The sequence below is a fragment of the Panthera uncia genome, chromosome F1 (genome assembly GCF_023721935.1).
Source record: "Panthera uncia isolate 11264 chromosome F1, Puncia_PCG_1.0, whole genome shotgun sequence".
Lineage (NCBI taxonomy): Eukaryota > Metazoa > Chordata > Mammalia > Carnivora > Felidae > Panthera > Panthera uncia.
The window spans coordinates 34,404,630-34,426,594 of NC_064813.1; the positions used below are offsets into that span (position 1 = coordinate 34,404,630).

At 41.4% G+C, this 21,965-nt stretch overlaps 1 protein-coding gene across 1 annotated transcript in view; it reads right to left on the minus strand.

Moving 5' to 3' along the window:
* Nucleotides 1-1,235: 1,235 nt before the first annotated feature.
* The window catches only part of C4BPA (complement component 4 binding protein alpha), a 43,128-nt gene continuing 22,398 nt past the window's right edge, over nt 1,236-21,965 (minus strand). The window contains exons 9-17 of the mRNA XM_049635052.1: nt 21,547-21,684; nt 19,887-20,063; nt 6,458-6,565; nt 6,158-6,295; nt 5,167-5,197; nt 4,776-4,946; nt 4,054-4,097; nt 1,947-2,150; nt 1,236-1,391 (exon numbers count right to left, since the gene is read on the minus strand). Coding sequence (XP_049491009.1) covers nt 1,251-1,391; nt 1,947-2,150; nt 4,054-4,097; nt 4,776-4,946; nt 5,167-5,197; nt 6,158-6,295; nt 6,458-6,565; nt 19,887-20,063; nt 21,547-21,684 — 1,152 coding nt within the window. The 3' untranslated portion in view covers nt 1,236-1,250. The remainder of the gene's footprint in view (nt 1,392-1,946; nt 2,151-4,053; nt 4,098-4,775; nt 4,947-5,166; nt 5,198-6,157; nt 6,296-6,457; nt 6,566-19,886; nt 20,064-21,546; nt 21,685-21,965) is intronic.

A 21,965-nucleotide genomic window follows, 5' to 3' on the forward strand; every position in this document is an offset into this window, starting at 1 on the left:
TCTTGGGTAGCCATCCGTATACCCCTCTGTTAAGTCTAAAGCTTTATAAAAGTCTGCTATGAAACTTTCTCACGTGGCAGCTGTTTTGACACAACCAAAGAAAAGAACAGAGATTTTTCTCTATTATGGGTCAAGATGCGGTGGAGAAGCAGAGGCTGGGGTGAAGCAAGCATGAGCGGCAGTAAGATTTCAGAGGACGTGAATGATTGGAAGAAGAGGTGACTGTCCCAAATGAACATTTCCCAAGAGTATCCAGAGCTATAAGGGGAACATCTGACGGACAAGCCCCTGAGGAGTTTCCCCAGCCCCTTCGGTCCTTTCTCCCATTTCTGTGTGCTCCTCTGCAGGCTTCCCTGGGCTCTGGCTTCTCAGGGTCCGACCTTCTATTCTCTTGGGGAGACTCCCCTCAGGCGGCTAGACAGTTTGTCCCCCAGAGAGAGCTGGGTGGCCGAGGAGCTCGTAGGCCCCCAGGGTGGCTCTTCGCCAATAACAGACAGGTGCTGCACAATGACAGCCCAGTTCCTCTCCCTGGAAAAACTTACCTGGGACAAAAGTTCAGCAAACTCGTCGTCCAGAGTTCTCTCTGGGTCAAGGCTAAACCACTAGGGAAAGAAAGCAGAAGACTTGGAGGAAAATGAGCTGTTTGGCCTGGGCACTGAAGGCGGAGTACGGAGTGGAGAGGGCAGGTAAAGATACCTCACACAAGGCACAGGGATATATTTTTGAGGACTACATACACCTTGTGATGCCATATCATAGAGACAAGAGTTAATTAGAGAAACGTTAGGAAGTGATTTGTACGGGGCGTTACGCTTTGGTTACACGGGCATCCAAGTGAAAACAAGGACACTGGATTTTTGACAGGTGATTATTTATTTCTGTCATGCCATCACATCCAGGACAGCAGAAGCGTAGGCTGAGCAAAGAGACAGACCCCATAGCTCCACGTGATCGGTGGCACGAAGGATATCAACAGATTCTCCTAAGACAGGTCTTTTTTCTTTCTTTTTTTTTTTTTCTTTTTTTTTCTTTCTTTTTTTTTCTTTCTTTTTTTTTCTTTCTTTCTTTTTTCTTTCTTTTTTCTTTCTTTTTTTTTCTTTTTCTTTTTTTTTTTTTCTTTTTGTAAACAGTACTTAAGGAACAATTAGTAGGGTTGCTAACTGGAAAAATGGACCTAATTCTCTCTTTTTTGCAGGGAGGCGGCAGGCGTGGGGGGGTGTGGACGCACTGGTTTCTCAACGGCATTCCCCTCAAGCCGAACTCTTGTCCAGGTGCTCAATCTCCATCGACAGCTTATACACCTCCAGGGCCATTTTCACGTCCTCCGGGGAGGGGAGGCATTCCAGGAGCTTTTTGCCCTTTAGCACTTGCTCACAGCCCATCTGCTCTACCTAAAAGAGATCCAAGGATAGATTTAGAGATTTCTCTCCAACTGTGAAAGTATTAAGATTTCTTCAGGAGGCCGCACTGGTGACAGCAAAATGGGAGTAACGCGACCATCCTCGGGGCTGGTGGAAGAAATGAAAAGATTCTCTGTCTCAGCAGGGTGTTCGCCCTAGGGCCCAGCACTCGCCCAGACCTCCCCATCCACGGCGAATAAATAACTGCTGAAGCAGGGAAGGAGCAAGCCTGCAGAAGACATCCGGAGGCTTCTTCAGGGACAACTGGCAAAATCATAGCACGCGTTGTAGAAAACATGGCGCGAGGGGCCGGGTGACCTGGATCTACGGCACCCTCCTACCGAGGGGCTTGGCTCTTCTTGCCAGAAAGATGAGAGAATTAGAACTTGCTTTAACGAGCTCATCAAGTGCTTTGAGGCTGATTTTCAACAACTCAGAAATGAGTCCGGGTCGAAGTCAGATCTCATCCATGTTGGTTGACAGTGCTCTGCCACCGATGACCAGTTTTAGAATGGGATGGGGCATCCTGAAATGTGTGCTACTTACCCACTGACACTTGGGCACTGCTGGCAACCACATTCCGTTCCCGGAGCAGGTAAGGTTTGGGGAACCAACCATATCATAGCCATCATCACACCGGACGGTCACATTTTCAGGCTCAACGTACTGGCCCTTACGCACAGTCAGGTCTCCATTCTTTATCTCTGGTTTCTGACACAGGGCTGGAATGGAAACACAGTTTTGATCATCCTGTGATTCTCAGAGTAAGATCTTACGAAAGCGAAGAATCCCGAGGGGGTGAGGAACACGGATGGTAAATTATACCCGCATGCTGAGAGTTGTGCTTTGTCTCCATTTGTTGTATGATTATGACAATAAAATTGGTCATGAGAATAATGCTAGTTTACACACTATCATCAACATAAAACACTGTGATTGTCTCCATTGGGACTAGCGAGGAAAAGCAATCATGTAAAACGCTATTATTGTTTCTATTTTGCTAGAAGGAAAAACTAGGTGCAGAGACTTTGTGTGACTTGTGTAAGGTTGCATAGCTTTTAGGTGGCGTGACTATAATATAAGCCTAAGTACGTGGCGCCAGAATCTGAGTTTTTAAAACTACTCTATCTGGAAACCTCACTCTTCTTATGATCTCAAGTACGTAATTTTTCTTCGCATACCCTTGACTGCTTTCTGTGTTAGGTGAAGACAATGGTGAGAAATTAGCCCCTTGAGTTGCTATTTGCAGTGTGATTTTTACAAGGCACACGTAATCTTGGGGGTCAACCAGAAATCTCCTGTTAGGCCAATTTCATTACGAGAAGATGAACGGGATGTGTGAGGCTCTGATGGAGATATCAGACACCCCGGGGGAGGTTTGGAATTTATCCATAAGAACAGTCATTGAAAATGAAGCAGGTACTCACAGAAATGTTGGGAAATCCTCACTGATACTTTCAAATTAAAACCTGCTATCTCTCTGTGCAAGAAACAGAACCACACACACATAGACACTTGAATTATGTCAAAGGCAGCAGTTGTGGAACCTATGGCCCGTTTAATAAGTGGCACACAGTTTATTGATTATCCACCAGGGAAAACCGAACCTTGAACCCCACTCTCTACCACAGACGCATAGGAATTTCAGGTAGGTTGGCGATACCAGTGTGAAAGGTGAAACAGTACAGACCCGTAAGATAACATAGGAGAGTATTTTTGTTGTGTTTTGTTGTCGTATAGACTGTTGCCTTGTGGTGAGCAAATAGTTCTTCAACAAGACACAAAAGTTTCCAATACCACGGAAGATACTGGAAAATGGAAATAAATTGGGGTTTAAAACTTATGTTTATCGAAATTGGAATTTAGAACTTATGTATGAATGTAAATTGTTATAACCGCTTTCGGACAAAATTTGACGTCATCTACTAAACATGAATATATGCACACTCTACAAAATAGCAATTTACTCCTGAGTTTATTCCTAATAGAAAGGTTTGCACATTTGTACCAAGAGACATGCACGAAAGTGTTCCTAAGAGTATTATTCATAATGGCCAAAAACATGAAAAACCTCAAACGTTTATAAAGTACATAAAGTGTGGTCTATTCACCCAAAATAATATTATAAAGTAACGGAAATGAATAAACTATCACTATGTGTAAGAACATAGACGGTTTTCCAGACCTAATGAAGAAAGAAGCCACGCACCAAAGACAAGCATGACCTCCTCTGTATAAAGTTGGCAAGACTCATCCATAGTGTTGGAAGGTGCGAGAGGGACAGTAAAGTATCCCCCAGGCTGAAAAGTTACTCTGAGACCAAAAAAAAACAAAGCAGGCCATTCCATACAGTTCCCACAGAATTTTATTGAGGGTACCTTACTGATTTGGGGGGCGCGGCGGAATCAGGCAGACGACGATCCAGGCCCTGCACAGCAATTCTCAAAAAAGTCTGGACTTCAGTCCACAGATTTCTTTAGCGCAAGGGGGCATTGTAGTACAGGCCACTGTAGTAAGATCAAAGGGTTCAAAGCACCTAACTGACAGCTAACGTTTAAGCAGATCTTGTGGTGCTATCTAGACTTTAGGAAGAGGAAAGACTTTTATCTCTAAGATTCGTGAAAGGCCAAAGCAAGCCTCCCCCTGTACCGGCCTTGGAGGGCACTTTTAGGGTATATTTAGTCATCTCCAACAGGCCTGGAACACATAGCCCCAAGAGAGGTCATCAAGGGAACAGGAACAAGGTGCAGTCAGTGTCATCAGCACACTGTAGAATGGGCATAGCAGCCGTCTTTGGGGAAGAGAGCCATGCGGTGCGTCAAGGTCAGGTTCACATTGTGATAATTGTTGACCTTCACACCCAACATTGGTACACTTTTCTGTAGTATGTTACATATCAGGTAAAACTTTTATTGAAACAAAGCAGGGGCGCCTGGGTGGCTCAGTTGGCTAAACGTCCAACTTCAACTCAGGCCACGATCTCGTGGTCTGTGAGTTCGAGCCCCGCATCGGGCTCTGGGCTGAAGCTCGGAGCCTGGAGCCTGCTTCAGATTCTTTCTCTGCCCGTCCGCCACTCATGCTCTGTCTCTCTCTCTCTCTCTCAAAAATACATAAACATTGAAAAAAAATTTAAAAAAAAAGCGAAAAGTGGCCCTCTAGAAACATACACAATTGGTAACAATGGTTACTTCAAGAATGATAAGCTGGATGATGGTTCAGACTTTTAAAATATTGTATATATGCATGTGTTAATGAGTCGATAAATAAAATAAAAATTTGTAAGTGTTTCCCCTGGCTGGGAAGAGACGTTACAGTCAGAACTTTCCTGGAGGCTCTACTTTTTTTAGTCAGGGTCATCAGTAAAGTTGAGGTTACCTTTACATTCAGGAGCCGAAGCCGACCAGCGGGAGTTTCTGCAGGTGATTTTGGACTGTCCAACCAGAACGTAACCTTCATTGCATTTATACTGCACCGCAGTAGTAAAGGAGAAAAATGAGCTCACGTCTTTATGGAATCCATGGGCAACGCTTGGGAACATTTTGCAATCTTGAATGATAAAAGAGAAGGGTGGAAGGCAATGAGCCAAATATAATGAACAATTCCGAATGAGGGACTCTTCCTGTTTCATAGAAGGAAGTCATTAAGTTATACTGTAGAGGGGTATTTTATTTCCTTGACAAAATCAACAGGAATGATTTGCCGAGGTCTTAGCAACTTGCTAGTCACTGGGTTAACCATTTTATGTTATACCAATTAACGCTCACACCAGCTGAGTCACTATGATCATCAAACCCATTCTAGAGAAAAGGAAACACAATCTTAGAGGGATCAGATGTTCTGCCAAAGGTCACAGCTAGTAAGTGCTTGCAACAGGAATCGAATTTAGACATTGAAGTAAGGTTTGCCTCCAAGTCCACGGGTACTTACTGGAATACTGTTATTTTCTTTTCTCTGCCGTGATCATTGGATACTTATTCTACGTGGCATCAGTGGGTATGTAAAGGCCATCAAACGGAAGTCTTTGTTCTTATTTTTTGCAAAGTCAAGTGGCATCTCATAATTGATGAACTTGGTGGCTCAGAATCAGTTAGAAAACCCTTAACTCCTTTGCCCAAACCAAAGGCACGAAAAGATTAGGAATTTCATTTTTGTCACTTAAATTAGTCTCAGGTGAGTCAAATGAGGTGGGTGCATTTCTCCTTTGCAGTGACAGGGCGCACTGAGAAAGCCCAATACATCTCTTTTCAACTCGGAGGGACATTAGACACAGTGGCCTAGTGTCGAGCTCCTGCCTGGGAAATCGAAACTGCAAAGGTGGGCTGCCTAGTGGCCCCGCTGGTGAGAGAAAAGGACAGATTTCTGCTGCCTTGAGAGTGGCCTGTACTCCTGACATTATTCGGGACAAGGGATGAATGCATACTTCCAGTGAATTGGAAATGGGCCGCATGAAAAAGACAGCCCTGGTGGTGTTGTCTTCAGGCCCGTGCAGAGGGAGCCCTGGAGGTGGGAAGAAAGCCTCTGTGTAGATAAAATCTCCAGGAGTCACCAGGTATTTAGGAGACAGGAAAGAGGAAGTGATCAGCCAGTATTGGAGATGGATCCGGGATCAAGCTGACCAGGGGACTGCACTTAGCAGATCCTCAGCCATCGTGACGAAGGCTCCACCAAGAAACAACTACAAAAACACGAGCGAGAGAGCACGTCCGAAACACTCTTGCTGGCCAGACTCGGCTCAGATCGAGTACTGTTTCCCTTACCTCTGCTGTTCGCAAAGCTGCAACTCTGAGGCGTTCAGAAAGCATAGGCATAGGAATACCAAAGTCAGTTCTGTTTTTGTTACGAGGAAAAGGAATCGGCCTGTGTAAGTCAACAGCTTCCATAGAGCTTTCCTTGAACTGCAGATCAAGCACCCCCATAGAAATATCAAGAATAGCTCTTCGTTTTTATGAATAAACATACAGAGGGAGTTTTGTAGCTCGGGCTCTTCAGGTAATATTAAGGAAACATACTTGCAACGTACTTAGCAAGATAAGATGTCGCCGCATGCGGAGTTATACCACTGTCCTAGTCACTGCAGCGCCAGATTCGGACCGGAAGCGAGTGCTGTAGGAGAAGGTGTTGGCAGAATGGAGGGAAGGCCTCCAGGTGTAAGCTGGAGATACATCCTGAAGGACGGGTGAAAGCTGAGTGGTTGATAAGATAGGAGAGGCAGCGTCTTACGGAGGCAACGAGCCAAGTCTGGGATCAGAAGCTTATTACCGTGAAGGAAGGGAGGTTCAAGTCAGAGCGGACAGACATTATATACCATTTCAGAGGGTTGGGGCCATAGGGAACAGGAAGAGAGGAGGCAACAGCAGAGAGAGAGGGAGGGAAATGGACACATGAAGAAATCATTGGGAGACTTGACAAATTCGACGGGGCCTTCCTCTGCTACCTCTGACTCCAAGAGAGAGGGACTCAGAGATGAAGCTGGAAAACTAAAAATCCCCCGAGCACGAGGTTCTTTATCCTGCATCCACTCTACAACCTAAAATTAATACTGCCACCCAACAATTTTCATGCATCTGATGTGAGAAGTCATCCTCCAGAGAAGGATGCTTCCTTAGTAAACCCACGCTTTCCCCCCTCCGACCACTCTCAGTGACGAAGAAAGCATGGCTTCTACACTCTGAAATCAGTAAGAACATGCAGCCCTTGCTCTGGGTTGGGATTTTCCAGCCAAGCCATCTCAAGTCCTCAGTCTTCAGGCCATGCAAATCCTTTCAGAGAATATGTTTATAAATATTTTTAAATGCGAAACATTAGTTCTCTCAGACAAAAAAATAATAATATTAGATAACAAAAGAGGAAAATCTCACTTTGCTTAAAGGACATTTCCATTTAAATAACATAGAGGTAAATGTTTTTAAGTTTATTTATTTATTTTGAGAGAGAGAGAGTGTGAGAGAGCACACAAACGAGGGAGGGGCAGAGAGAGAGGAAAAGAGAGAATCCCAAGCAGGTTCCTCACTGTCAGCACAGAGCCCGATGCAGGGGGGTGTTCGGACCCACGAACTGTGAGATCATGACCTGAGCTGAAGTCAAGAGCCCGACGCTTAAGCGACAGAGCCACCCGGGCACCCCTCACATACCAATAAATTAATTACCATAGCAGCAGGTCTTCAATCAGTTCTGGTAAGTTCTCTCAAACACTTTTGTTTCTCATTCTGGTAAAAACTTCTCTACATTTCAATAACAACGCCTCACATTTATACGATGGCTTACAGTTCACAAAGTGCCCTATAATTTTACTCTAGAAAATTTACTCAGTATTTGGTAACAGAAAATATTTTAAAATTTTTATTTATTATTAGTTTTTAATTCCAGTATAGTTAACATACAGTGTTATATTAGTTTCAAGTATACAATACAGTGATTCAACAGTTCTCTACATTATTCAGTGCTCATCATGATAAGTGTGCTCTTAATCCCTTCACCTGTTTTACCCATTGCCTGCATCCCTCTCCCCTCTGGTAACCCTCAGTTTGTTCTCTGTTTTTTAGTTGTCTCTTTTCTTTCTTTCTTTCTTTCTTTCTTTCTTTCTTTCCTTCTTTTCTTTTCTTACTTTCTTCCTTTCTTCCTTCCTTCCTTCTTTCCTTCCTTTTCTTTCTTCCTTCCTTCCTCCCTCCCTCTTCTTTCCTTCTTTTCTTTCTTTCTTTCTTTCTTCCTTTCTTTTGTCTTCCTTCCTTCCTTCTTTCCTTTTCTTTGTTCCTTCCTCCCTCCCTCTTTCTTTCTTTCTTTCTTCCCTTCTTTTCTTTTCTTTTCTTCCTTCCTTCCTTCCTTCCTTTTCTTTCTTCCTTCCTCCCTCCCTCCCTCTTCTTTCTTTCTTTCTTTCTTTCTTTCTTCCTTTTGTCTTCCTTCCTTCCTTCCTTTTCTTTATTCCTTCCTCCCTCTTTCTTTCTTTCTTTCTTTCTTTCTTTCTTTCTTTCTTTCCACACATGAGTGAAATCATATGGTATTTGTCTTTCTCTGACTGATGATTTCGCTTAGCATTAAACTCTCTCAAACCACCTGACAACAGAAAATATTTTTGCCTTTTGGATGGAAAGTATTTCTAATCAGTCAGTAACTAAGATTTTGGATGGCACAATTAACCTATTTGGAAAGTAAATTCGTCTTAAGCATTTTGCAGTATTTAAATATAAGACATTGATTTGAAAATTCAAGATTATTCCTTGCTAAAGCAGCCTCACAAGGATTTGTGCATATCAACGTGTTTTTATTCTAGACATAATCACAGCTTCTACTTGAATTAAAATAATTTCTTTTATATTTTAAAATTCTTCATTTTTATTAGTATATAGTTGATTATACTCTCTCAAAAAGGTTACGAACTACCACTACTTGACTATATTCAGTTAGTTCTTTATTAGATATTTGTCCTCCACATCTTAGAGAGACTACCCTCCTTTCCCCGTAACTATTGTACTCACCACACAAGCCAGAAGGGCACAGAAGTAAGGTCAAGACCCCAAAGAGACACAGTGCTGGGAAAGCGCTCTGCAACTTGGAAGGCATGGCACGGTCTCAGAGGTGCCACACTGGGGCTCAGTGCTTCCAGACCCTTGAATCGATATGAAGAAAAGATCTCTAAATAACAGTTGAAATGGTGCGTAAGTCAAAGCCTTGGCAAAGTCTCAGTTACGTGTCACTAAAGGGGAGGGGCTGGGGGAGTGACCAGAAGACCAAGTGCTGAGCACAGCTCTGATAGGGTAAGCTTTCCGTCTTCTTGGGGAGAAGAGTCTGGAGATTGATGGAAGAGCCCTCTGGAATTCTGTATGTAGTTACTGTTGTAATCCCAAGATTCTCTTGCTGTCCAGATGGGGCACATGATGAGTTCCTTTCTGGATATATTCACGATTCCTCTCCAAGTAACCAAAAGCAAAAAGGTAAAAGGGACTGCAGCCCATGATGCATAGTGCCTGTGGTGGGTTCTACAGGAATTAGAAGTCATAGCATGACAGAAAATAGAACATCTGAGAAGTGGTATCTGTTTGGGAAGTGGTTTCTTTAATCAGGAGTAGGTATAAATTGCCCATAGAAGAATGGATTTTTTTTTTTAATCTCAAAAATTAAATGTCTTTCCAGATAGCACATGGTCTAACCAGAATAGAGTAATATGAGTCTCCAAGTGTGAAAATACTCAAGAGCTTGGTCCCTATAATTACAATTACAATTATAATTACAATTACCGTATTTCAATGGTAACTCCTTTTCCCTATCCTGGGTTTTCTTTCTTTTAAAAAAATTTTTTTTGTTGTTTACTTATTTATTTTTGAGAGAGACAGAGACAGCGTGAGGGGGGTAGGGGCAGAGAGAGAGGGGGAGAGAGAATCCCAAGCAGGCTCTGTGCTGTTAACACATAGCCTGATGCAACCAAGAGTCAGACGCTTAACCAACTGAACCCACTCAGGCACCCCTGGGTTTACTAACATACATAAAAACACCAAATGATTCCCTCTATGAAACTATTCTAGTGTGGCAGTTATTCTAGTCTGTGTTGCAACACGGAAAAAGCATGCACTGAAAGTTAAATGGTTGAGGATGATTAATTAAGAAAAAAGGAAGATTTATTATGCTTTCAGAATATCTGAATGATGCTGGATCCAGGAGAAGCTCGGCATTTTGTTTCTAAGCACTAAAGACAAGATGATGGAAGGCACATTCGTTATTCTTCTTGGATTGTTAACCCTAAGACTATGGTCTCCTTAAGCATCTAGGCTTGCCTAGGTATTCGTCCAGATCACTTCCTAAATTTAGTATTCTTAAGCGGGACAGATGAACCTGCCAACCCAGATTCTGTATCTTGCCCACCAACTGTGGATATCTGTTCCTAGAAGAGACAAAGACAGTTGTCTAAATAAAAGAGCAAACTCTGGAAATTGTCTTCACTACTCAGCTAGTACTGGAATGACTGCTACATACCAATAATAGCCAAAATGCCTATCTCTCAAAAATAAGAATTACCAAATATAACTGAACAAAACTCTTTGGAATATGGAGGAAAGCACAATTAAATTTCAACTTGTTAAAGAGAAAAGTAAACAAGTTAAGTCTACCAAATGGCTGTTTCCTTTAAAAAGAGGAACCACAATAAAGAGAAGTAATTTAAATGATCACCCAACATGTTTTGTTAACCTGTTTTTAATCTTTAAGCACGTAGTATGCCAGAACTCTACATAAATTATTGTAATTGATCCTCAAAAACTCCTGTGACAGGGCTCTTGCCTTTCTTGTTGCATAGATGAGGAAGCAAGTTCAGCTAGATTAAATAAACTGTCCCCTAACCTCCTCAGATAATTAGAGGCTAAGCCAAATTCTGAACCAAGACTGATACTTTTTATTTATATAAAAAGTTTATATAAAAAAATTATATTTATTTATATATTCAGCTTTTTATTTATACCAAAAAATTTTGCACTTTTTGGCCAATCACTATTTCCTGTCAGGACACTAAAATAGTCATTTGGGAGTCATTTGGGAGTTACCCAATGGTGTGCCCACCCTCCAGATGCTGCTAGCACTGCAATTAATGGCTTAGACCTGTGACCTCCAAAGCATGTACTGTGATGACAAGGGCCACCTCATCCTGATAACCTAGAAAGTTATACCCTGTACCCCTAGGAGAAACCAATGCCCAACTGGCATTTGGATACCAAATCCCCGATTCCTTGCCTCGAGTCTGGACAATTCTTTGGTGCAACTGATGTCCTAGAGACCGCTGTGGATCGGGTAAAGATTACACTTAACCTGAGAGTACATTTTTGCTCAGCTCCTTTCCCTCTTGTTGTTTCATTCTCTTATACTTCTCCCCCGCCCCCACCCCGAAAAGCATACCATCAAAAGCTCACATGCATCTGAATCCCTTCTAGAGACATTGACTCAAGAGAGTTTATACCATAAATGGGTCTAGGGAGCAAACTCTAAGAATGAGATTCTAGAATTGGATCACCCACCAGCCAACTGGCAATCAAGACTCCATCATTAGGGAGAGATGAAGTATAGATAGCCCCGGCCGGCAGCAGCATTGCAAGCATGAACATTTTCGCTCTCTGGTAAACTGTCATGAAACATAGATGGAAGAAGATGCATTAGCTAGTGAAATATCTCTGACATTTGAGGGCTACGGTGGAAATAGCAACAAAAAAGGATTGTGAAGTTGGGTGACTGAGTACTGTTGATGCAAGCTCAGTGCCCCTTAGCTGCAACTGCAAGTTCAAGGAAATAAATAAATGTGAAATCCAGGAGGCCCCCCTGTTAGTATTTAAAGAAACTCTTATCTCAGCTAGCTTGGAGATTAATTATTTGAAGGACCAGGGTCAGGATATAATCATAAAATAATAGTAAAACATCAGTAAAAAAATAAATTCTTAGCCCTGGCAAGTCTCTACGAAAAGGAATGCTATGGAAGGAGTGGCGCCTTTAGACTTGGCATTAGGGTATCTGAGCAGATGCATTACAGAACCTCGAACTCCAGATTTCCCTAAACCCAAAGAGCCTGCATAATTGGCCTGCTTTCCCTTGTTATAAGACAGTGCCCCTGTTGTTTGAAGACCATGCATAGTAATCAAATACAGCAGGTTTCTTCTAAGGGCATAACTGCTCTCCTCAAGATCCGTCCCCAACTCCCCTCCAGGCATCAGAACAGTAGCTGACATCAAAACTTGGTATGCACGGACTAAGGACATCTGAGCCTGCTAAGAGAGGAAAGGAATCATATACAGGATCTGTGAGACCTAGCTAGCATGTGTTAGCAGGTGAGAGAGTAAACGTAGGAGGGGATCCTAAAGCTGGGTAAGGGAGAGTTTGTCAGGATGGGGACACTGTTCCATAACACAAGATAGCAATGCAAGTGCCCTGGGGGTCAGCTCTTCGTGTACTTCTAGGATGCTTTGGGAAGCTTAGGAAAAATGATGGTCAATAAATGGAATAAAGATGCCAGAACTGCTAAAGGAGACTAAGTAAGAAATGATTAAGGACTCAGAGAAGAGGACATATTAGAATGATCTATTTTATAAAACCAGAAGTCCTACCAGCTCTTTTCTTCACAGGAACACTGAGGATATACCATTTACCAGGAGAATAAGGAATGCACCAGTGACAGGGACCAATATTATAGAGAAACTCTATTGTGGCTAATCATCTGTAGGCTACATTTTTGGTAGGAGACGCTATTATCAAATGTGGCTGCCTAACAGCAGTAAGGATTATCGAATCCTGGGATAGCAGGGTTAAGTGACAGCCCTTCACCTTCAGAAGCAGGTTGGATGAAAACTACTAGAGGGCCGGGACTAGGTGATGCAAGAATGTGCCTAGGATGCAAAATCAAAGAAGGCACTCATTCTCAGGGTTTTGCAAATGCCGACCCTCAGAAGGAGTGCCTCTTTAAGAATAAGGCGTGTAAGGCAGCAAGGTTGGGATGCAGGCAGGGGAGAAGACACCCTGACCTGTAGGAATCTCTGAAGAGCGTTAACAGAATATGGTGTTCCTTAGGGTAAGGGTCAGCCCACACAGAATGAAATCTTGCCATTTGCAACGATGTGGATGGAACCAGAGTGTATTATGTTAAGCGAAATAAGTGAGTCAGAGAAAGACAAATACCATATGATTTCACTTATATATGGAAGTTAAGAAACAAAACAGATGAACATAGGGGAAAGGAAGGAAAAATAAAATAAGATAAAAACATAGAGGAAGGCAAACCATAAAAACTCTTAACTCCTAATCATAAGAGAATAAACTGAGTGTCACTGGAGGGGAGATGGTAGGGGGAAGGACTTAAATGGGTGACAGGCATTAAGGAGGGCACTTGTTGTGATGAGCACTGAGTGTCATATGTAACTGATGAATCACTAAATTCTACTCCTGAAACTAATACTACACTATACGCTATGTGTTAACTAAGTTTACTTTAAATAAAATCTTGGAAGAAAAAAGAAAGGTCGAGAATGAGTGATCCAAAGACTGAGATAAGCAACTCCAATAAAAGTCACGATCTCTTGCCCAATTATCTTTTTTTTTTTCTTCTTGGCAATCTTCTCCCCAGTTCTCAGACTCAAATTAAGGACAGATTCCTATGAGGAAGGACCATGCGACACCACAGCAAGCATATATAGTAGTATTTCTCCAATCCTTCCCGAAAGAAGACACCAGTGACTGACTTTAGTAATTGTGCACTAGAATCTTTAGAGACGTGTTGGATCTGAGCTGTCTCTGAAACCTGGGAACAGAAAGTATCGCCATAACCCCAGGGAGCTACAGGAGCCAGGCAATAAAAGGATCCCTAGTTCCTGTTTATCTCACAATGACCCAGTGGGCTTATGGACCCACTTGGTGGTCATTTCTATGGCTCTGAGGTGTGTACAATTTGTAGGACCCTCACATTAGTTCTTTGATCTTTGGAACGGGAGCTATCAAAGTAAGAAAACCCATGTAAAAAATTCTACAAATAATATTTCATACTGAAACACTGAGTGATTTTCCCTTAGATTAGGAATCAAAGCAGGGAGGGGCGCCTGGGTGGCTCAGTCGGTTAAGCGTCTGACTTCGGCTCAGGTCACGATCTCGAAGTCCGTGAGTTCGGGCCCTGCGTTGGGCTCTGGGCTGATGGTTCAGAGCCTGGAGCCTGCTTCCGATTCTGTGTCTCCCTCTCTCTCTGCCCCTCCCCCGTTCATGCTTTGTCTCTCTGTGTCTCAAAAATAAATAAACGTTAAAAAAAAATTAAAAAAAAAAAAAAGGAATCAAAGCAGGGATATCTACTGTCATCATTCCTATTCAGCAATACATTAGAGGTCCTAGCTAGTGCAACAAGGCAAGAACGATAAATAAAAGACACTCATTTTGGAAAGGTAGAAACAAAACTGTGCTTATTTTCAGATAACATGATTGTTTATTTGGTAAATGCCAAAGTATTTGTAGAAAACCTGCTAGCACTTATGAAAGAATTTCATAAGGTCACAATATACATGGTCAATAGAGAAAAGTCCATTGTATTTCTACTACTAGCAATGAAAAATTAGAAATCAAAATTTAAAAAGTCCTACCATCTCAAGGGCAATATGCTAGGTGACAAAAGCCATTTTCAAAAGATCACACATTGTATGATTCCATTTTGTAAAACTCTGACAAGGTGACAAAATGATAGAGGTGGGGAAGAGATTAGTAGCTATGAGTGGTGGGCATGGTGGGCCAGGGGAGAGGGGTGAACATAAATATAAAGAGGTAGTTCAAGGGGGATCTGTGATGATGGAATAATTCTGTACCTTGATTGCTGTGGTTGTTACATTCGTCTACACTGTGATAAAATAGTACAGAATTATACATAAACATTGACTAATGTCAATGTCCTGCTATTATCAGTGTTATTATCGTTCTCTAAGATGTAACCATTGGGAGAAACAGGGTGAAGGCCACATAGGACCTCTCTGTACTATCCTTGGGATTTTCTGTGAATCTATAATTATTTCAAAATAAAAAGGTCTTAAAATGACACAAACTCTATATGGTGCGTGGTAGCTGAAAACTCCAAAGTATTCATGAAAGAAAACAGAAAACCTAATTAAATGTAGTAATATACCGTGTTGAGGAATTGAATTCAAAGACTCGACATTATTAAGATACCAGTGATCCTCAAATTGATCTAGAGATTCATAACATTCCAAACCAAATCCCAGCAGATGTTTTGTAAAAGTTGATGAGCTATTTCTAAAATGTACACGAATAAGGCAAGGCCCTAAAATAGCCAAAATATTTTTGCAGAAGAATGAAATTTGAAAGACTCATACTTCCTGATTTCAAGACTTGCTGTACAGCTACATGATCAACCCATTTTGGCATTGGCATTGGGAATGGACTTACAGATCTATAAGGTCCAGAAATACACTAACACATATATGGTTAATTACAGACAAAAGTGCCAAGGTAATTCAATGGAAAAAAGATAGTCTTTTCAACAAATATTTCTCAATGGCACAATTGGACATCCATATACAAAAAAAAATTTTTTTAAATTAAAAAAAAAAAAAGAACCTTGACTCTTACCCTTCACCATATGCAAAAATTAACTCAAAATGGATCATAGACACAAATGTTAAACTAGCCAATTTGGGAATTACTAGTTTATTTTATTTTATTTTATTTTAGGAGATAGTATTTTTTTAATATGAAATTTATTGTCAAATTGGTTTCCATACAACACCCAGTGCTCATCCCAGAAGGTGCCCTCCTCAATGCCCATCACCCACCCTCCCCTCCCTCCCACCCCCCATCAACTCTCAGTTTGTTCTCAGTTTTTAAGAATCTCTTATGCTTTGGGTCTCTCCCACTCTAACCTCTTTTTTCTTTTCCTTCCCCTCCCCCCATGGCTTTCTGTTAAGTTCCTCAGGATCCACATAAGAGTGAACACATATGGTATCTGTCTTTCTCTGTATGGCTTATTTCACTTAGCGTCACACTCTCCAGTTCCATCCATGTTGCTACAAAAGGCCAGATTTCATTCTTTCTCATTGCCACGTAGTAGGGAATTACTAGTTTAAAAGAGATACTATTTATGTATTTTTCTATGTATTTCACAATCTAATCTTTGTTATAAAATTAGATATTTAGCACATGCATGCCTGGACCTCAGTAACACTTTGCAAAAGAGTCAATGCTGACTTATGTTTTACTATGTCATCTCAGTTTCAATATATTTGGCTTTCTGAAAAACCCATGAACTGAAGTCGAAGGCAATATTACATTTTTCACTGTTCCTTGTAAAATAATTCCTGTGGTTAATTTACTTCCTATTTTCAGAACAGAAAAAAAAACTTCTCCTAATATTTTCTTTTACCAAACAATGTAAATATTTGATTCATTATATTTTCCACTTATTTTGACTGAAAATAAACTCAATTGCTATATGAATTAAATTTTAAAAAATTAACTTCTATCTCTTGGGGTGCCCGGATGGCTCAGCTGGTTAAACATCCGACTTCAGCTCAGGTCATGATCTCATGGTTCATGAGTCTGCTTTGGAGTCTCTGTCCACCTCTCTCTCTGCCCCTCCTCCACTTGTACTGTCTCTCTCTCAAAAATAAATATTTAAATATATATATAATATTATATATTATAATATATTTAATATATCTCAATATATATCTCAATAAGAAATATTTAAATATATATGTATGTATATGCATATATATACATATATGTATATATATGCATATATATGTATATACATACATATATATACATATATGTATATATATGCATATATATGTATATACATATATATATGTTTTTTAAAAAGAAAATTAACTTTTATCTCTTACACAATTTTAATTTTTCATTTTTATTTTAGCAAGTTTAAATTATGCATGTCTACTATAAACTGATATATTCTACTTTTTAAAAAATTATTAGGCTTCTACTGGGTGCTGAGCAAACCATAAAGAAAAGGAAAACTACTTAAGAAAACGCTTTAGCACGAAAAATGTTCAGTTATATAAATATGCATCATTTGTTAAGTATAGATATTCATAATGAATGGTAATTAATCTTATTTTTAAACCTAAAACTATCAGTACCAGAGAGTTGATGATCTGCTAAAAATTATGGCAATACAGGATTAAGAGTTACTCACAGGACTATTTGTGAATCACAGAAAATTTTGGAAAACAGTGTTCCTTTTCTGACCGTTTGCATCCCTCATTACAAAATGGCAGCTAAATCCATAGTCTCCATTCGTACACAAATTCTCGTCTGAAAGCCTCTGATTTACCAACTTCCTTCTCCCCAAGATACTTTCTTGGGAAGGGAACAATCATCTGAAGGAAGAAAAAGGCTGTCGGTGCTGACAGAGTGAAAATAATGTTGCATTAGAAATAGGCTGAGGGATTTAGGGAGAAGCAGAGGAAGTAATCCCATCTTGCACAGTAGAAATTCAAGTTACTGTGAAAGATTCAAGACTGGAGAATCCTCTTAAGAAACTGAACAGCAACAGAGAAGACACCTATAAACACTGATATTTGGGGAATCCTCTGAATTTGTCAGTGTGAATTTGCTAGTTAAGCTAAGCTGCTAAAACCAAGGCAGGAGTTTACATCTCTTTCAGGCAACAATCCAGAGGCAGAAACGTATTCAGGTTGATCAGCTGTTCTGTCCAGCAAGGGCATCTGGGGATAAGGCCCCTTCCTCTTTGTCACTTTAACATCCCCTGGGGCGTTGTCCTCAACAGCTCACCAGCACCCTGTCAGCATCTGAGAGGGAAAGAGGAAGTAGAAGACAAGCAGCTTCTTTTTTAAGAAAGTGACTAGGAAGTTGCACCCAGTAGGAAGTTGTGCCAAGGGAGCACATGTCCTGCTGATATTTAAAGGGGCGAGGGTAGTTCTATTACCTAAAGCAGGTAGGGGGAAATGGATACTGGGAAATAATCAGCAGCCTCTGCTATAGCTCCCAAAAAGAAAAGCACGGCTTACTGTCTGGTCTCTCCATTTACGTAGAACTTAAACCAGCCTGTGTGGGTCTCATCCTTAAGAATGGACATGTAACCTAGAATCATTATCAGCAGAGGTTTGCAGACAATAGAACTTCCAAAGAAAGTATTATTAATATTCTGACATATGTGAGTAGTTGTTACACCCATAAAGAACAGAACACCTTTTTAAAATAATGTGAACATTTTATAAAATTGATAAGACAATTAAAACACAAAGGGAAGGAAATATCCTCAAAGAACATGGGGGAGGGGTGAAACAGAGATGATGGTATAGGAAACAAAAAATATATATACAAGAAAATGACAGGATGGACGAAGAGGTCCAACATCTGAGCAGTAGGATATCCATAAAGAAAAAGAAAAAAATAGACAAGAGAAAATTACTGAAAAAACTCTACCAAGAAAATTTCTCAGAAAAAATGAAGGCGTTTCCTTATGGAAGAAAAGAGATAAAGAGAAAAACCCTATACAATCTGTAATAAAAATAGCTTCTGGGGGCGCCTGGGTGGCTCAGTTGGTTACGTGTCCAACTTTGGCTCAGGTCATGATCTCGCAATTCATGGGTTCGAGCCCCGGTCAGGCTGTGCGCTGACAGCTCGGAGCCTGGAGCCTGCTTCAGATTCTGTGTCTCCCTCTCTCTCTCTGTCCTCCCCCGGTCGCATTCTGTCTCTCTCTCTCTCTCTCTCAAAAATAAATAAAGATTTTAAACACATTTTTTAAATAAATAAATAAATAAAGCTTCTGACGTTTCGATTGCAATACTGGAAACTAATGTACAAAGAAGATCCTCTTTAAAAGTTCTAAAAGAAAATTACTTTTAACCCAGTTTTCTACCTGCAATGAAATTATCAACCAAATATTCAAATAAAACAATTTCAAATATGTAGAAGTGCAATATGTATTTTACTTTCTACGTGTCCTCTCCTAGGCAGCTTATTGAGGAAGTCCTCCAGTAAATAGAGGAAAGAAACCAAGAAACAGGAGAACATGAATCACAGAAGCAAACGCAGAGCAGGAAGGCGAGGCTACAGATGTGAGATCACCCATTCATATTAAGTAGGTAGCAGATGCTATCAAGTTCCCACCCATTTTACTAGGGTTCTATTGCTTTGGCACACTCTTGAAAACCTGTAAAAGGCAGTATCTGCTTTGTTTCCTCAGGTTTTTTCAAGAACTATTGAAGGTTACTCCGACAACATGCCCAGCAGGTCAAACATAGCAGGTAATTAACACCTCCCAGTAGCAGACCTTAAGATCCATAGAAGTTACTGTATCAAAACACCAGCTCCTTTGCGGTTTGAGTGGGATAACTCTCGGGTTTGTGTTTGACGCCCCTTCATAGTTTCCCGTGGGTTCAGGTCACTCACAGAGGTAGGTGGCTTGACAATGCACCTCTGATCGGCTGCTAGAAACATTTTGAGCACCTACATAACAATGCATCAAGTGTTCTGAATATATAACACGCGTAAAACATCGGTTACCTAAGTATCTATCACTCAGTGAACTCAAGAATGAGTTTTTGCAAGCAGAATGCAGTGCTATGGTACAATACGAAGTACAAATTAGGTGTCCATTCTGTTCTCAAAAACAAAAATCGTTTATTCTACTGTAAATGACCAGTGGAATACCTTGTTTAAGATATAAAACTAATTCAAATAGCACTTAACAAAGAAAATGAGAAGCAGCGTTTACATTTTATTTTTAAGGATTGAAGACCTGTGAGCCAGTCTTGGTGGCAACAGGGGGGACATGGGGAGGGTCTAATCACTCTGGCTAGTGGGAGAAGGTGAGTGAAAATTAGTGAGAGCAAGTGGGGAAATAGTTATCCATATCTAACCTTAGGGAACTGGTTAACATCCTCTTTTTCAGGCCATGTGGGCCTTGGAAGTACATAGAAAGCTCCACTTCAGGAAGCTAAATACATAAAATGGTCATCTGTTGATGGTGTGACCGCACTGGTGGTTCACCAGCATCCTGAGGACGGTGATGGAGGGAAAGCAGATGTTGAGAAGAGACAAGTTGCCAAGGAAGCGGAACATGAGGCTGTGGAGGTGAGGGTCCAAGGGGATGGCCAGGATGTTGAGCAGATTCCCCATGTACCCAGTCAGATACAGGCTGCAGGACAGACCAAAGAGCACCTGTTGCTACAGGAGCCACTCAGAGAGGCAGAGGAGGAGGAATTCAAAGACTCAGGTTTGATGGTCCATGTCCGGACAGTTATTTTTTTCATGTTTATTTACTTTGAGAGAGAGCATGTGCGTGCACACGCACACGAGTAGTGGGGAGGGGCAGAGAAAGAGACAGAGAGAGAATATCTCAAGCAGACTCCCTCTGTTCTCAAGGTGGAACCGGACTTGGGGCTTGATCTCAGGAACCATGAGAGCATAGCCTGAGCAGAAATCAAGAGTTGGACGCTTAACCACCTGAGCCACTCAGGCACCCCCGAGACACTTCTAACGCCAGAAATAAGGGCGTCAACAATGAGTGGACCCCCCCCCCCAGGGAAGAAATGGATCATCATCCCATTACTGTCCTTCCCACCCACCCTTCATGGTGCATCTCACTAACCTTTTCTGAGCCTCAGTTCCCCATCTGTTTCATGGGACTAATAATTCCAGCCTGTTAGGATAATTACGGATTAAGTGAGAAAAATATTAGGGCTTAATTCGATACCTGACATATAACATGAACAATTATTTTTATTACTGGGAACTGCTAGGGAGGCTATCAAAATAAAGAGTGATATGTTACATAAAATAAAATAAAGTGGGAATGTGTTAGGGTTTCCGTTGCTTACAATCACGCAGCTCCTGCTGACGTGAGACTGTTGGCCATTCAGTTTTTGTTTTTGTTTTTTATTGTGATGCGTTGGCCCACCTCCCGATAAGGCAATGGCAATTATTTTTCTGTATGTTTTAAAATTTATTCTCAATATTTGGTATAAAATTATTTAGGCTCTTTCCCTTTCTCTTCCTCCAAGATTCAATGAGATTCAGATTGAACAGGCTCCTCTCTTATAAATTCTGCTGATAAGTCTTTTTGGTGTCTCTTGGTCTCACCGGCAAACTTAACAGTCTTCTCTACTTTCATAGATCAGATTTTCAGTAAATAAAGTGGAAAATGGTATTTAAAATGCACGGGACATTAAGCAGTGAGTAGCAGATTTACTCCTCCTGTGAAAATGTCTAAGTTACGCCAGGGGCTCATGGCACATCCTCACGCCCTGAACCCAAGAGGGAAACTCAATATTGGTCATAATGGATTTTTCACTTATTTGTAAATTTTAATTAAGTTGTGTTTCAGGAAGGTTTAGTAAGAATTTGATTTGCGAGCCTGCAGATAACAAAAGATACATCGATAAGCCCAGAGTCCAATGGCAGATAGAAAAGTAAATGACTAAGAAACTGAAAAGAATTCTGGTAGACACAACTGATATAAAATAGTGCAGGGATCGGATAAAAGGAGGGTTTTGAGTAGAGAGAGAGAGAGGTAGACCAGAACAGATGTCAGAAGAGAGCCATAGAGAAAAGGAAACTGGAAGAGGCCATATGTGCCCTGCGCACGTCCCGACCCTGGAGGCTACTGCAGGCAGAGCCAAAGAGCCATCGGCCATCAGGGTCTCTGTGCCTGATGGTGCTCGCTGGCCACAGGAGGCTGCTCAGGGGGCCCACAGGGTTGGCTGTCGAAGATGTTGGAACAAGTCTCCACCAATGGGAGAGGGGAATTGGTGGACAAACGTTCCGGGTCCTCATCCCTGGAAGGACTCTGCAGAATTGTGATCCACAGGCTCTCAGAGAACAGTCTCAGAACTGCACACCTGTCTGCAGCCTCAGTCGACACCCCGAGAAAGCTCCCTTCTTCGCTGTGCTCCCTTTCTCATCTTCTCATCCCGCTACCCACTCGCTCACCTTGCTTTCTGGGGCCACCTTCCGAGGAAATTAGTCACCCACAAACCTCTGTCTAAGATGCAATCCAGAATAAACATCTCCTGGGTTCCCCGAGGCTGGGGCAGACAAATGGCTTCCAGGACCGTCAGTGGAACCTTC